Genomic DNA, 17,934 nt, shown 5'->3' on the forward strand with positions numbered 1-17,934 from the left:
TGGTCTGTAACAAAGTAGAGGGTCATTAACAACTGGAAAAGCCCATGGCAGAAGGGATATAAGGCTATTAGAACAATCCACCCACTGAGGGTAGAATGTTCTACACTAAAATGAGAGGACCAGAATGACAAACATTGTAATGTTTGGAGAAGAAGGCTTCTATCAGCTATTATTAGTCCTGAGACACTTTATTGTTAATGCCTATAATGAGAAAATGTGCTTTTAAGAACCAGTACAGCCCGAGGCAGAAGGACAGTAAGGCTCCTAGATAATTGCACTCAGTGAGGAAACAAAAAGACAAACAGTGATACGTTATATAAGCCATTATTAGCCCGAGCCACTTTATTATCCGCAATAGAGCTCCCTCTATTCCAGTGTTCTAATACTATTTGTGTACTATGAGCATTGCCTCTTTATTTTCCCATCCAATAATTAACACTTTTGTTTTGTCTACGTTTACCTCCATATAGCTGTCAACTGCTGCACTAGATCTTTAACTCAATAATATTATATCATCAACATACTGCAATGAGCTAGCAACTGGTTTTAGGAGAATTAAGCAAGTCACTACTTAGTTGTTTAAATCAACTATATACAGCTTAATTAATATTCCTGCTAGAACAGTCCTGCTTTAGTCCACACATTATGAGGGTCATTCTGACCCTGGCGGCCGGTGGCCGCCAGGGCCACCGACCACGGGAGCACCGCCAACAGGCTGGCGGTGCTCCAATGAGCATTCTGACCGCGGCGGTTCAGCCGCGGTCAGAAGCGGAAAGTCAGCGGTCTCCCGCTGACTTTCCGCTGCTCTTTGGAATCCTCCATGGCTGCGGAGCGCGCTCCGCAGCCATGAGGATTCTGACCCCCCCTACCGCCATCCAGTTCATGGGGGGAAAGCTGCCATGAACAGGATGGCGGTAGGGGGGGTCGCGGGGCCCCTGGGGGCCCCTGCCGTGCCCATGCCAATGGCATGGGCACGGCAGGGGCCCCCGTAAGAGGGCCCCGAAAAGTATTTCAGTGTCTGCCTTGCAGACACTGAAATACGCGACGGGTGCCACTGCACCCGTCGCACCTTCCCACTCCGCCGGCTCGATTACGAGCCGGCATCCTCGTGGGAAGGTCGTTTTCCCCTGGGCTGGCGGGCGGTTTTACTGGAACCGCCCGCCAGCCCAGGGGAAAACTCGTAATACCCGCTGCGGTCTTTTGACCGCGGCGCGGTAATTTGGAGGGCGGGATCCTGGCGGGCGGCCTCCGCCGCCCGCCAGGGTCATAATGAGGCCCTATGTGTACTCCCAAAGGGACGGTGTGACCAGCACCCACCTGTACCCTCAGCCACATATCTGTAAACTGCATTTGTATTGCACAAAGGAGGAGAGGAGGAATACCCTACAGATAGGTTTATTCGTAAGTGGTTCGTGTACACTTTGTTGAAATCTGACTTAAACTCTACAGGCAGTGTAGATATCTGTGGGATTGTAATACAATTGAAGATAACTAAAGATAAAGCTAGAATATTGAAAACCAATTGATTTGGAAACCAGTTTGATTAAAGAGGACAAACTTGAATGACCAGTACCAGACGCCCAGCTCTTTCAATAAATCTCTAGCAAAAATCTTGGGCTCCACATCCAGTGGGTATATACGTCTACAACCTGCAAGATTTGAAATGAACCCCTTTAAAATTGTATTTAAAATTGAGCATTGTCAGAAGTCTGCTATGGTCTGAGAATAGAGACAGTGATAAAAAATGGACTCTGGACACCTACTCAGAATTCTGCATCATGTTTGGAAAGGCGGTTGGATGATGGTTTGGGCCTAGAAGTCAACGATGTGTACAGCTCTTGATGATATTTAGAGCCTGGCGGTTTTGATGACTAGACACATCAATCACTACCAGCTAAAATTTAAAATCGACTGTAATCTAACTTAGATAGGCTTGATATAAATGACTATTACAGCAAATCCATTGTACACAAAAACATTACTGCCACACTCGAAGTAATCTCCTTTGACCATGCTATTTACCAACAACATTTTTTAAACTGATCCCCTTCTTACATGGCCTTATATGAACTACTTGGCAGCTTTGTAGCTGTTTTAAAACCACATGGAAACTCTGGTGGATTGCACATCCTATATACATTTCACTGACTGAAAGCATACATGCAAGCTATTGCAGAAGGCAGATGCTGTTTTGGTGGTGTGTGCTAATTATGTGTTTGATAGGGTACACATCATTCTTTGCCTGCTTGTGTAGTTGGATGTAAGAGGTAAGAGGTAAGGCAGAATGAGCTGCCCATTATCGGGATAATTTAGACATCTATGGCATGATGGTAGTCACCTATAGAATAATGCAGGTACTGGCACAATTGTTGCTCGTTGCATATCAACCATTCCAAAATGTCACTCACTTGTGGTATAATGCAGGCCATATCATTATAATGACGATTCACAGCATAATGGTGGAAACAAAATGTAGCAGTCCACGGCATGTTCATACTTACCAGGAGCATAATTCTGGCCATTGCATAATGATGGCATTGCTTAATATATAGTTGAACCACGGCATGATATGCACTCCTCCGTAATGCTTCCACTGGTATGTTTGTAAAATATAATGTCACCATGATCACTGTTGTATCTGTTTCTATAAGGAGTAGGGCCATTTGCTCTTTATCATGCTCTCTTCGAACTTCAATAGGGTGGGCTTCCTTTTTGCACTTAGCAGAAGTTGCCATTTGTTCTTTGTTATGAGCCCTTTGGGACTCGGTTGCAAGGTCGCTGTTGCACTCATATGTACTGCGTGCAGGGCTGGGCTTAGCGCTGGTGGCACCCTGTGCGCCAATGTTTGTTGGCACCTCCTGCCCCCACCATGATCACCTCCACCACAGATTGCCACACTACCACCTTTAGCATTGCCCCTCAAAACTTCGATCTCCCTCCAGGCAGAACATTAATCACCAGAGTTATCTTGACATTTGTATTGTTGCCTAAAAATTGCTGGAGGCAAGGAACACTGTGCAGGTGCTTTTAAAATCATAATATACTTGCATACATGGCGCCCCCTACCGAAGACAGCACCCGGTGCAGTGGAACCGCATTTGCTGTTGCCAACACTTAAGTTATTTGCCTCCGGGCATCCCTTTTCATGTTTATTTACAATAGTCCAGAAATCTTTCTCATTTCTTCATTGACTTGCTTGCATATAATAGATACACCCAAAATGTATAATTTTCTTCTTATTTGATTGCCCATAATTCTTTTAGTATTTCTTACATAGAATTGCAGCTTTTTGTTGGGGGGCGGTTAGGATGGATTACGTCTAAAAATTCAGAGCTTTCAATTAAGCTTTTTTTAACAGCCCTTAGCGACAGAGGGAGCCAATCTGGGGGCCTTCTATTTTGTATTAGGACGGGGTTTTCTTTGTATTGTAAGAGACCTCAGGCTTATTTACAAGCCCCTTGTGCCACTGTTGCATCATTTTTTTGATGCAGCGGTAGTGCAAGTCAGTCCCCAACAGTGCTTCACATTTACAAACTGGTACAATGGGACCATTGTGCCAGTTTGTAAAGCCTTGTGCCACATTATACCTGCGTCAGGTATAATGTATGCAAGGTTGGTGTTCCCCCTATTAACAGCCACTCAGAACTGGCATAGTGAAATCTACAAGATTTCACTGGACCATTCTGCTCCTTCACAGCACCAATTTTTTAACGCGTGCTTAGAGCAGGCATTAAAGTGACGCTTGGCTTTTTAACATTGGACCCCCTCGCATTGCTGGAGTAGCATCATTTTTTTATGCTAGTCCAGCAATGTGTCTGTTTAGCGCCACAGATGCGGCAGAATTTCTGATGCATCTGTGGAAACGTGCACCATGTAGCACTGTATCATAAATACAGCGCTAACATAGCGTCATTAGGGGGTCAAGGACTGGTGTAAGAGAACTGGTACATCAATCCCTATGTGCCAGTTTCTTGTGAATAAGGTCCTGCGTTTATTAATTTCTCAATTCCCAACTCCCATACTTTTCATGGGTCCACTTCTGTTTTTGCCATATTTTCCATTACCAAATGACAGATGTCCTTGATGGTTTAGCTACTGAGCCTCCTAAAACACACTGTTGTGAAGACCTAGCCTGTGTCCAGTTCTTTTACTTGCTCAAGTCCTTTTTTACATAACTGCAGGGTCTGAGGTTTGTGATCACTTTCAATATGATGGGCAATTTTAAATGATTACAAATCTCTGAACCAAACAAGGCTCATGAATGTGTAATGTAAAATGGAATGAGATTTTGAGAAAAAATACATTCACTGGTTCTCTTATGCCCTTCCATTCACTATTCAAATATTGTTATGAGCATTTAGGCACTGGCATACTTTTATGTAAAATCTGCTATTATGGTGTGGAGTTTTGTTATGATCACATGTTTTACCGGTCGGCGAGGGTGTTTATAGATGTTTATAATTAGTAAGGATTCAGTCCAGGTAAGCAACCAAATTTCCACTAAGACAACCAGGATTCTTTTACGCCGATTTAATTTACTTTTACATCTAGAGTTGCGAGATGTAGATCTCCAGACCCTCTTGGGGTCTGCCCTTTGACTTGGTTTGCACTCTAAAACAAAGATTAGGAACAGTCATAGGTAGTTAGGAATTGTACTCCTATCTTCCTTTGCATAAGAACAACCTTAGTGAAAACCCTTAGAAATTCTCTGAAAAAAAACAAAGGTTAATGGGATGCCTTGTTCGGTGTAAATTTCAGTTAAAATATACCACTAAATTTCAGCAGTTATAGTCATCTCAAGGAACTATAACTTGTGCCTTAAAGTAGCTACAATTCACACCCCGGAGCCATAGGATGGCTTGTGGAGGGGGACACCATACTTCCTCCTCACAAAACTGGTTTGGCCCCATGAGCTTATATCCCTGGAGCCTAAAAAATGGTTGAAGATGGTGACTACATGTCCCCCTCCCCCCAAAAAAGTAAAATGGCCCCAGGTGATATGGTCCATGGGTCTAAAACAATGCTGTGGCGAGGGGCCATGCACTACCCTCCCTGAAAAAAGGTAAATGGGCCTTGGGGGATGGGGTCCCCAGGGCCTTAAAAAAGCTCAACAAGTGAGGATGCACATCTCCCTTGGCATTAAAAATAAAGTGGCCTCAAGGGATGGGGTCCTCATGCCTAAAAATGTTTGATAAGGAGCCACACATCCCGTTCCACAATAAAACAATGTTGTACCAGCCACCTGTGCCTTGGCCTGACCCAGAGGGCATAAAAAAGAAAAATGCATGAGCCCACCATTTTTTAAATAAAAAATAATGTTTTGGGGCTTGGTGGAGCCCATCTGTGACCCTCCCCAAGCTTAGGTCGTGACAGGGTTTCCCTACCCTGCCTTTCTATACGTTTTTTACTTTTGTTCTCTCAGAACAAGGGACTGAGTCCCCAAGTCCTAAAATGGCAGCCACCACATCTTTGTTGATGTGGTGGCAGCCAAACAGATCTTATCTTGAGTGTAGCTCAGCAAATCCTCAGCTGCATAATATATACATTAATTTTAAAGTTACATTTCTCAAGGACTACTGAACAGGTTTTCACCAAATCTCAAAAAAGCACGTTGGATCATGGTCTACCTTTCTGCCGAATTTGGTGAATTTTTTTTCTGTGGTATTGCAGTTACATTTTTCTAGGGAAATGGGAAAACACATTTTGGGACCCCCCCTTTTTCTCGATCCCCACTTGATGGATCACCCCAAAACTTTCTAGGAAGGAGCTAAGGTGGATGAGACATTTTTTGGACAGTTTTGAGAAGACTGGGGCCAAAGTTATATGCAAACCAAAAAAATCTATTTTTAATGGAAACCTAGATGCGATTATACCTACGCAGTGGTGACTCTAGTAGGTGTGCATATATATATATATATATATATATATTACCTACTGGCGGTTAGGACCATGTTTCCAAAGAACAAGTCTTTTTTTACTTGCCTTAATCTTTGGCACTCTTTGACAAATCTTCATGAAATTGTCGAAACAAATATGGCCCGGTAATTCTTGTTGTGCACAGGAAGTTTCGGGGTAATCCATCAACTGGGGGTCGAGAAGAAGGGGGCTCAAAATTTTTTGCATTTCCCATGTTAATTCCCATAGGACCTGTCAACACGTCTACAGCCTGATCCACTGGACAGAATTACGCCATATTTAGCAGAAAGCTAGCTGCCAGTACAGAGATTGTGCTTTTTGGTATTTGGTGTAAATCTGTTCAGTAGTTTAGGAGATATTTAGGGGCAAATTAATTTGTATATCTCCGACCGCTAATAATTCACAAAATTCATGAATTTTTGGTACGCCTGCAAAAAATGCCTTGCAATTAGCTGATCACAGCCTGACTAGAAAGTTGAGACCTCCATTCTATTTAACGGGACATGGTCCCTGGGGGTAAAAATTCAAAGTGGCATAAGGGCTTAGGGTGAAGGTACCCTGAACCCAGGGGAGTGATATACGTGTGTTTGTAGGGCCAAATTATACATTTAATATAATTTTGCACCATGGTGCACGATATTCATGAAAATTCATGAATTTTCGTGAATTTTTACAAATTATTCACAAAATATTCAACTATAACTCATGCCCTCATCATCCACAGTTTTCTCATCAATACTTTTACTGCAAATGTTACAGTCATGTCATCATCAATATCAAAGAAGATGTCATGAGTGATGTAATACCCTGAGTAATTAGAACTGCATGATGCCGGCACGAGTTATAGTTACTTGAAATAACTCTAACTATACCCGCCGAATTTCTATGTTTTTATGCATGTAAATTCTGAACCTTACTATAATGCCCCTGTAACCTTTGTTTTTTTGGTTATATATATATTTATTCAGCTTTCTCCATAGAAACATGAAAGATTCCAGTGTTGGCACATTCTGTGAGCTAGGTAACCACTCACGTTCTTTGTTTCAAACCTATAATTTTCACAGATAGGTGTTATGGAAACATGAAATAAAGATATGTGGGTTGTGGCTATAACAAGGATCATCTCAGTTTCTTGCTATCACTCTCTGGTGCTTTTAGACTGTCTGCAGCCTTTTAGTATTGTGAAGCTGTATGATTTACAATTGCTATTATTATCATTATCATTTTTAAGTATCGCTTCATCCAACAATTTTTGCTGTTTCTAATGTTCTGGTTTATACAATGCAGGCCTGGTAGGGTAAGTGAAATAGCACATTCGGTGACTTGTAGTGAGGGTATTTTGTGTCAACAAGGACAAGCCATGTATTACAAAAGGTGATAAAAGCCATGTATTACAAGAGATGATGAAATCTATGTATTAAAGCAGGTGATCAAAGTGATCTTGTTACAAATTTTGGGCCCAATTCACAATGGTAAACTTAGACTTGATGTCTAAGTTTACACCTGAGGTCTAAGTTTACCTTTGTGAATTGGCTCTTGGACTTCAGGTCCAAGTTTACATTTGTGTATCAGCCGTTTGTGTGTTGAGATGATAACTTTTTCCACAATCTTAAATGAAGCTTCTGTTTTCTTTTCTTTTGTAGGCTTTGAAATTTACTCCCGAGACAGGACACCTAAAAAGAAAGGGAAGAACCAAGAACATTGCCCTGGTGGACATTCAGTTGGAGCACCACGAGCGTTGTGATTGTGTCTGCAGTTCCCGGCCACCCCGATAAACCAGACAGCAGATCCTGTTTGTTTGCATCTTATGGACACTATCATTTTAGGGAGAAAGGTCTCTCCGGTTGATGACAGAACTTTGCTTCTAGCCTGCACTGCAATGAATAAATGACTGCTGTGCTGCAGCATTGCTTTGCTAATTAGCACAGGGGCAGCTAGACGAGCATCTAAGAAACCTAACTCTGTGGCCAGAATCGAGCATGAACATAGCATGTAAGGTATCTGAACATATGGCATCCAATATGATATGTATGGGGTTGATTAGAAGCCCATACATCGCTGAATGATCAATGCTTATAGGGTTCAGATATCAGCCATGAATTCTGTGGTAGTCCACTGTTACCTGGTTGTTAACCCGTGCAGCCCACTGAAGTATACGTTCTTCTGGGATTAGTGCTTCCAAATAATGCAAAATAGGCTAATGTATAGGCTGGATCACCTGAGAATCCCATTTTAAAGTAATCTCCTAGTGAAATGATTATATCCTGACCTACCTAGGGTGACTGGCGACTCTCAAAATCGTGCTTTAATTAATGCGTATTGTCAGAGTTGGGAGAGGTTGGTTCAAGATGTACTAGAAGTCCCACTTTTAAGACCATATTGTGCCATGGAACACATCTTGTGACATTGGCCAGTTATTTTATGTATCTTTAATGGCTTCCTCAGCTGTATCTTGGAAGTGCCTAGAAGCTGAATTTGGTAAATTGTAAATATGTTTATTCTTTCATCCTGTGACCTTTTTCTCTTATATTTGCTATTGCCGTGCACTGGGGTTTTTTGTTATGCTTTACGGTTTCGAAATGTGATTATAGGACAAGTCTGATAGTGAATTTAGCAGTAAACTGAGATTCAGGGGCATATTTAAGAGCCCATAGTGCCATTCTAATTCCACATTAGTGTGATTTTTTTACACTAATGTGGCGTTAGAAGGCCAAAAACGCCAGGCCATATTTACAAAGTAGTCCAATGCATGCATTGTGCCACTTTGCCTTTGCGCTGCATTATGCCTGCGCCAGGCATAATGTGTGCAAAGGTGGGGTACCCCCTTTAGGGGAGGCAAAAATGTGGCGCAGGGGAATCTAACAGATTTCTTGCATCATTTTTTTGTGGCACTTTTAATCCTACTCAGATCAGGCGTTAAAAGGGCCACACCATTTAATACAGTGGGCCCTTATTTACTTTGCAGGAGTAGCGTTAAAGGTTTGGTGCTACGCCTACAGAGTACATCAATAGCTTAAAACAAATGACGCAGTTGCCCCCCACCCTGCACCATGGTGGACGGTGCACACATGGTGGCGGTAGAGAGCCGCTAAAGGGCCCAAGAAAAGCGGCGCTGCACTGTGTGCAGCACTACTTTTATTAAGTATGCCCAGTAATGTTTGTCACATCACAGTGCAGCTTCGGTTTCCCCAGCACATGCTTTCATTCAGCCCATGTGTGCCTAAAGAGAGTTCATGGCAAGTTGCTTCACATATTTTCATCTCTTAATCCATTTAAGTAAATATCAGTACAGGAAGTGGAAAGATGCCCAAAACGTGAGCAGCGAGTCTTGTGCTTCATCAGATAGGATGGGAAGAAAAAGTGTGTTTTCATTTTCTTTGAAGATTCCCTGCAGAAGGAAACCTCGTATTGCAACAGATCTAGTTCTAACTATTGCCTTAATTCTAAACTTTAATTTCATGGTGAAAAGAACTAAATGAAAATAAAGAATCAATTGTCTTTTAAAAATATATATATCACAGCTTACAATGGAGAATGGCAAACGCTGTTTCGTGAGGTAATGATTTAGCTATTATAAATTTATCTAACATTTGTAGATATCATTTCTCTAGTTCAATTTCTGTTATTCACAATTACACGCCTATGTTCTACAAATTACTAAACAAACGTTTGTAAATCACCCTGGTGCAACTACTAGCGTTACAGATCATCTAATAAAACCCATATTAGTGAATTAAGAGACAAATGGAAGAAACATGGTAAAGGGTCTGTGATATTCTTAAAATCCTCAATTCTGTTGATACAGCCGAAAACATACAAGCACAAAGTTTATTAAAATATTCTTCTCTAAAATAGGGTATTCTAATACATCCTACTCTGATATTTGCACTTCCGTTGATTTCGACAGATTACGCGACAGATGACGTCGATTCTTACTAACAAATGTATTATCATATTTTGCGGGAAAGTACTTTGATTCTAAAACAAAAAGAACATGGCTAAAGTGCTCGGTCCTTTCTGCATTCCAATACGTAATGAAAAATGTTTAAAAGTTATGGCATGCCGAACTCTGTGTTGTTGCTGCTTGATTTTGTCACCATTGATTTACATGCAAATTGCATTTTTACAAATGCTGAGTGGAATTACAATGAAGCGTGTATCCAACTTGTCATTGCATGCACCCTGTGCTACTCAGACATGGGGCACCACTGTGGTGTGTTGCAGAAGAATCGATCACAAGTAACAGGGGCATTTGAGGACAGGGAAATTTGAGAATTTCTAGGATTCTGGCAACTGGGAGAACCCATTTTTAAACTTAATTAGCATTACAAAAGTCTAATTAACATACCCTGCACATGTGGCTTGTGGATCCCCCTGTTTATTAGAATAGCCGCAAATCACGCGGACCTGCTAATAAAAGCAGGGAGGGAGTTATTTCCTGTGGGACAGTTGGCGCTAAAGAGCTGGGCCTGGCTACCCAAAGTTACTGTTACATTCCTACTCATCATCAGATTCACTATTTTGTGAGGGTGATTCCACCTCAGAGTCAGGCAAAAATAGCTGCCTTTCTATTTAAGACCTCCCACTTTATTCACCCACTCAGCCTGTTTTGAGAGTCTTTACAGAGCAGCAGCATTATTGGATAATGAGCAAAGTAATCTCCTCTTTCCATGTTAAAGCCTGCACATATATCTGTTCCTTGGTTTTGATGATGGAGGACAGCCATGATCAAAGACTAATCATGCCCGACATGTCAGGTCTCCAGATCAGTGCCTACTCATAGCCTTCCTCTAGCACTCAACGAAGGTGCATGTGCTGATTGTCCATCTACTAGGACATCATTCTCTGGAAGCTGTAGGCCTCTTCGCTAGACAATGCCAGAAACTGTAGATGATAGTCTTTGTCAATGTTTAACAGCCATATATTTTGCTTTACAGCAAGATCTTATGCAGGATTCACTGCCCAGTCCTTTAATCAATTTTCTGACGTATCTTAAACAGTTAAACTTGAGCTTTCCGTGCCTTTCCACTTTTTATTTTGCATTGAACTTCTTCAGTCTCAAACTTGTTGATACCTACATTAAAGACCTTTAATTGAAGTCATGAATATCCAACACAGGGACATCCCTTGGTTCTAAGTTATTTATTTCGGAGTTTCCAAAATCTTTAAAAAAGCATTTGACAAAACAACATGACTGTTCATTCTCCTGATAGGGCTGGTTTGGTGATATTCCGATCCTTCAGTATTCTTGTCATCTTTAAGAAAATCTTTGTCAGATATGAGACAATACCTTCCCTTACAGGGTCACTTTTCATTCAGACTTTCTTTGCCCCACTTGTATGGGTTTATCACTGTCTACCTCTCATTCGTCTCAATGTGCCGATCGGGTGCCAGATTTAAAGACTCTTTCAAACATGGAGATCGTTCTCTTGATATAGTGTGAAACTGTTATGATCTGGAACTTCTGTCTGTACTTCTTGCTTAAAGAATTGTCCATGTCCGTCTTTGAATGTGTCCAGCAAAACATCATTCTTTATGATGTGAATTCAGTGCAACATAATTATCACTGTTTGATGGAGGGGACGTTAGAACCTTAAACCATAATCTTCCTAGTGAAGTAGTTTCAAGAGGAATTTGGACTGGTGTTGTACTTGAAATGCGCCAACACATTCCTCTGCAATCGCACCTTAAAAGTGATTTCTCCATATCAAGATACACTCAATTAAGGGCATCTTAATGGCCTACGATCTTCGTCTATCTCTCTAGCAGTTTCTCTGTTTCTTCAACCGCCACCTCCACTTCCAACAGAAGATAGTCAGGTTCTACAGTAAGTGCACCAAATGATCTATTTATTTGATTGACTGGAGGAGGCATTTGGTTTCTTCTGGCAGGTTGTCTTACCATACAAAACAGCTGTATGCAAAGCTGATGGACCTCAATTCATTACAAATATTTTGAAATTTCATTTTATTCTTTCTCATCTTCTTGACCACGTGAAATCCAAAGTTTGTCATTATGTGGCTTCAGAGTTCCTTCCTCTTGATCAAAGAGTAAAACATCAACAACAATTGGGCATCATCTAAAATGTCATGTCGTCCATGACAATATGGGGGATCCAAAGAGGGCAGTGCACTTGTTCAGTCTTCTTATTAAAGTGTTTGATCACCATCTCCTGCTTCACTGGGCACCTCATTCCAGAAATATTGAGAGTTTGGTGAGGTGTTACTAGAAGCACAGGGGCTCAGACAGTGAGACTAACCCCATAACATCTGGAAATAGATTCTGAGTTGGATTTGTCGAGTCAACCACTGATGATTTGCTATTGAATATTTCTCATGTTTCTTGTCGTGGCATAATCATTGATTGAACTGGAAGGAACTGATCCCGTTCTTTCTCTCACTTTTCAGTTTTGCTCTGCTCGGTCAAGGTCAACTGATCCTATTTCTGGCTTACAACCAAGCCACAAAATCTATATGACTCAGCAGGGTAGGATTGATTTTTATGATGTAACTAATTTGGCCCTAAAGTTTTGTCTGGGGCTGGGGAGGTTTTTTTTTCCAATGAAAGCTTTGTACCATTGTTGCTGGAAAAAGTGTGGTCAGAGATAAGGATTTTTGCATCCGTCCTCATTTGTTTATGATGTCTGAGCCTTAATTTGGTCTTCTTTGCCAAAGAACACTTCTTCCAAGATTTTATGTGAAGAATTATGTCTTCATCATAGCTAAGGAGATATTCTCCCTCTTTCCCAATGTCATCTGGCTTTTTGTGTGTCTTTGCTAGAGTTTGCCTTCTGGCCAGGGTTCTTTTAGTGTAGTCAGCCACAGAAGCTACCTAATCCAGACAATGGGAGAATAGTATGGCTTTTAAATATTGAACTGCAACCGTACTGATTGCAAGGCATTAACTTACACATTACTATCAAGGCAGTTAGATACTGAGTTGGAATATTAAATCTACACTCACATCCCATGCTTATTTTAATAATACTTTACAAGTCTACATCTTGCTGTCTGTATTGTTGCATATCAATATTTTTACATTTGATAAGTTGACATATACATAAGAGATCCCAGATGTTGCTGGAATCTCAAGCGCTTTCATCTCTGTCGCTGGAATGGCTCATAAGTTTGATGGTTTTTGTAAACAATTTTTGTTCAGTTTATTGGTAGTGTCCCCCAAATGTGTGTATTTGTTGAGCTGTGGATGAATATTTTGAGCATGGCTTTCTAAGCCTTGAGGCTTTCGGCAAGGGTTTGGCTGAGAGCTCTGGCATTTTGTTTAGAACTCCATTCCTGGAATTGGCTTTTACTGCAGGAGACATTGTCAGTGTTTTGAACCATATGAGAACATTGTTCTTAATGTCCTTTCAGCCAAAGTGTTATCCTTAGTCACTATTACAGTCGGTGGCAGGATTTGAGAGAGGGGGACCTTCTTTAGTCCAGCTGGGCCAAAAGACTTCACCATCTTGGATCACTGTTTCCGTTTTTCAATTTCTACTGCATAATTGTCCATAGGAGTCAAGAACTAGATCTCGTAAAGATTACCTTTTGGGATGGCAGTTTCACAGGCTATGTTAAACGGACTTAACCAGGCAGTTAATCTGCTAATAATGACTTCTGTATGGTGGACACATTCAGTTTGGCCTTTGGGATGATGTTTCAGAGTCCAGTGACGTTTTAGATCTGGAAGTGTCATTTGTGTCTCTCCTGGGTGTAAGTACCATTGAAGCAAAAGGATTGTATTTAGAAAGTGTTGTAGTCAGTGAAATGAGAGTAAAGGCTAATGGATCTCATTGTGTGTCTTCTGATTATTCAAAGAGAGGCTTGAATGAAGCTCTACTCCTAAAGCCTCTTACCCTGTGTAGCAGCTTTAGGGCTTAGCAGACCATGATGAAAAGTCTTGACTATTTATAAGGCATGTGAATCTTGAGAAACAAATATGTTATTGTTAATGGGACCACCACTGTCATTGATTTTCTTTAACAAAAATGCCCCTGAGTCAGTAAGACAATGATGCGATACAATCAGCTAAAGGGTGGTATGGGGTGCTGATACCACTACTTGACTAATATGATGCCAGTGTATGTCCACCTAGCCCTTTGAGCACTTAGTAAGAATCTTTCTTATTATTTGCATGTGTTTTCTGCTGAACCAGAGAAAACATTTAGCAGTGTTGTAGTACTAATTCAGGGTCACTTCTTTTTTTTCAAAAGGCACAGTTTGTTCGTCCAAAGAATTTTAATGTGTTCATTCATGTTCCCACATGTCATTCTAAATTGCTCCATATGTTTCCATGGGAAATAATTTATCAACCTTATCATCAGTGTTTATTGAAGGGATGCATTTGAAAGTGAAGATCTCAGCGCTCAGACTCAACCGGTGGCAATCTTTCGTCGATTACCCTTGTCCACAATGTTATTCCTACCGCTCTCAGGCCCTTATTTATACTTTTTTTTAGCGCCGCGTTTGCGCCGAATTTTGACGCAAAAACGGCGCAAACTTACAAAACACACCTGGGGCATATTTATACTCCGTTTGCGCCGGAATTGCGTCATTTTTTTTGACGCAATTTAGACGCAAAACTAACTCCATATTTATACTTTGGCGTTAGACGCGTCTAGCGCCAAAGTCCATGGAGTTTGCGTCATTTTTTTGCGTGGACACCTACTTTGCGTTAATGAGATGCAAGGTAGGCGTTCACGTCTAAAAAATCGACTCCGAGGCATGTGCATCGGATTTATACTCCCGGGCAAAATTCACGCCCGGGAGTGGGCGGGTCAAAAAAAATGACGTACGGCCGCTTTTGCGCCGTTTTTTAGCGCCTGCAAAAGGCAGGCGTTAAGGGACCTGTGGGCTCTGAAGGAGCCCAGAGGTGCCCTCCCATGCCCCCAGGGACACCCCCTGTCACCCTTGCCCACCCCAGGAGGACACCCAAGGCTGGAGGGACTCATCCCAGGGACATTAAGGTAAGTTCAGGTAAGTGTTTTTTTTTTTTTTTTTTTGTGGCATAGGGGGGCCTGATTTGTGCCCCCCTACATGCCACTATGACCAATGACCATGCCCAGGGGACAGAAGTCCCCTGGGCTTGGCCATTGGGCAAGGGGGCATGACTCCTGTCTTTGCTAAGACAGGAGTCATTTCTATGGGGGTTGGGAGTGAAAAAAAATGGCGCAAATCGGGTTGAGGCGAAAAAATTGCCTCAACCTGACTTGCCCCATTTCTTGACGCCCAAGCCCCATATCCCCCTACGCCGGCGCTGCCTGGTGTACGTCGTTTTTTTCCACGCACACCAGGCAGCGCCGCCGGCTAACGCCGGCTAACGTGATTGATTAAATACGGCGCCCGCATGGCGCTTCAGAATGGTGTTAGCCGGCGCTAATTTTTTTGACGCAAAACTGCGTTAGCGCAGTTTTGCGTCAAAAAGTATAAATATGGCCCACCTGTATTTTGTAAGTTTGCGCCGTTTTTGCATCAAAAAGCGGCACAAACGTGGCGATAAAAAAGTACAAATATGGGCGTCAGTGTCTGGTACTCAAGTAGACTCTTCTGCATGTGTAACTGAGCAGGGAAAATCCTAATGAACCAAAAGCCCAGGATGTCTAGGTTCCAGCTCACTGCGATCTGGCCATCACTTCAGTTCACTCGATTTTTGGCCTGGCTTGACAGAGCCAGATATAGTGTATCCCCAGAAGGGCATGGCTCTCTCAGCTCATGATGTGGGCTATTGAATGTGCAATTCAGCCTTCCAGGAAGTTCATCGATTGCAATGAATGAGGGACTATTTTATAAATGAAGAGTACTCCTGATCATCACTCTGTTTGTCACATTCAATGGTTTATCTCTGAAACATATTCTTAAACTAAATCAATCTTTTTGCTACATTTCCCCCAGAATAGGCAAAGCCAACAGGACAGGCTTTAATGTAATAAATGACATTTGTGCATGCTACCTGTAAACCGCATTTGGAAGTGCCTGTTTTTACTTGCATCCGATCGTTAAAGGCCAACCCATTGGCTTTCCCATTGCTTGAACATGTTTATGAGCATAGGTTGCAGCATAACATTAATTTGCTATTCGCAGAGGCTCCAATATGCTTTAACCGTCTTTTCAACTATCAATAACCCAAACCTATCATTAAGGAGTGATATAACCCTAGCTTCTTATTTATTGCCAATATCTATTTGTATTTGTATAGTATTTCTATTGCCATTCATGATGTTTTATCATTGATTTAGTCCCGCATACTGTAATTTAAATCTCAAATATGTTTTTTTTAAAAAGTAATCGTCTATTTACGTGTCACTTTCGAAAATCCAAATTTGCAGTGCCCATTCTGTTGTTAGGGAAACCTACAGAAATCCACATTGGTAATAGTTTCACCAGCCTGGAACATTGCTTGGCTCTGGAGTGTTTTGTATGAACTGAACCGAATTTCTCAAATACGTTTTTATATATAGTTTCTGTTTTACAGTACACATAATCTCCGACGCTCTAGATGGGCCTCTTATCTATGTAGCACGTGATTCCAGCTTTGATGTAAAATAAATAACGCTTTAAAATAAAACAAATCTGATCATTTTTGTCAGTTTTCATGGAGCGATAGAATATTTTTATTTCCATCACAGAGATACAGTCATTGGAATCCTTAATGAAGTATTTAGGTTTGCGGTAAAATTCAGTGTGATCCACATTAAAAGTGCTGCATAGTGCTTATGGGATTGTAATGTTCACTGTAGACCGACATCCTGCTTTACTGTCGTGAGCAAACAGGAAGAATCCGTTGCAAATGGCTAGAACTTGTCACATAAAAAGGTAATCACTCTACATAATTTAATCTGGTTTGCATATAATCCTTTTTACCGAATATGTATACTCTGTTTCACCAGGAACATGAGATATTATAACAGGGAATGTGCTCCGTGTATCAGCTACCTAATTGACACACGTTTCAAAAAGTTTTTTAATGTTAGGGAACACATCGCAAATAATTAGGGATGTAAATCTCTTTAGACTTTGGCCCTCATTATGACATTGGCGGTCAGGTCACCGCCACGCCGGCGATGGTGGTAGTAACCGTTGCCAGGCTGGCGTTAATGACTGCCAAATTATGACCATGGTGGAGATCCCTCCCATAAACAGCCAATGTACCACCCTAACCGCCAGTGCGGTACGACCACTGACCACGGCGAATTCCGAGGCGTTAGCCTTTTGGAAATACTTCATATAAAAGGAGACACTCACTTCCAGGGACACAGAGGACTCTGCGGCCACCATGGAACCAAAACTGTAAGTCATCCTGATGCTGTACAACGCAATGGACATTCAGGAGCACCAACGCTGACGAAGACAGAGTACAGCTGCCTAGCACACAAGGGAGCGAGGGGAGAGTAACACACACATGCACAACACACACCATACACACATACCACACACCCAGAACAATCTGAAGAGTAAATCGACAGCAACAGAACCCAGGAGCAAAGAAATCTAGGACACATACCTCTGGTCCAATCACTATAATCATGTTAGATGACGAGTTCAAATTCAAATAAATAAATATTTACATATTTACACGTCCAAGGCCCAACTTGACTCCATACAACCTGGGCACTCCACTGTGCAGGGGCCTCATGGAGATGGCAAGCAGACACTTCAGGGGGCAGAGGAGGGGGGCAGTGGTGTGGGGGTGATGAAGGGTTGGGTTTGGGAGGGGGTGGTTCCCTGCCCTTCTGGGTAGGGGGCAGAGGAGTTGCCTTGGGACGGGGGTCTGGATTGCCACTCTTGTTCCTCTTAATGGTGGGGAACTCTTAAGGGGATGAACAGGAGTGGAATGAGAGGGGAAGGGACTGGGCTGGGGGAGGGGACTTTCCTCTTATGAGCAGGACAGGGGGATAGGGAAGAGGTCAAGGTGGGAAAGGATACTTCTTAGAACCAGTGGGGCAGGGTGTGGGAGGAGGAATGGGAGTGAAGGTAGAGGGAATGGTTGTAAGAGGAGTAGGTGGGCCGGACTTGGTTGCAG

At 42.0% G+C, this 17,934-nt stretch overlaps 1 protein-coding gene across 1 annotated transcript in view; it reads left to right on the forward strand.

Annotated features, from left to right (window-relative positions):
* PDGFD (platelet derived growth factor D) overlaps positions 1 to 16,483 on the forward strand; it is a 985,364-nt gene extending 968,881 nt beyond the window's left edge. Inside the window, exon 7 of the mRNA XM_069202356.1 lies at positions 7,560 to 16,483. Within this exon, the coding sequence (XP_069058457.1) occupies positions 7,560 to 7,691 (132 nt within the window). The 3' untranslated portion in view covers positions 7,692 to 16,483. The remainder of the gene's footprint in view (positions 1 to 7,559) is intronic.
* The last annotated feature ends 1,451 nt before the right edge of the window (positions 16,484 to 17,934 follow it).

This window comes from Pleurodeles waltl, chromosome 8 (genome assembly GCF_031143425.1).
Source record: "Pleurodeles waltl isolate 20211129_DDA chromosome 8, aPleWal1.hap1.20221129, whole genome shotgun sequence".
In the NCBI taxonomy this organism is placed as follows: domain Eukaryota; kingdom Metazoa; phylum Chordata; class Amphibia; order Caudata; family Salamandridae; genus Pleurodeles; species Pleurodeles waltl.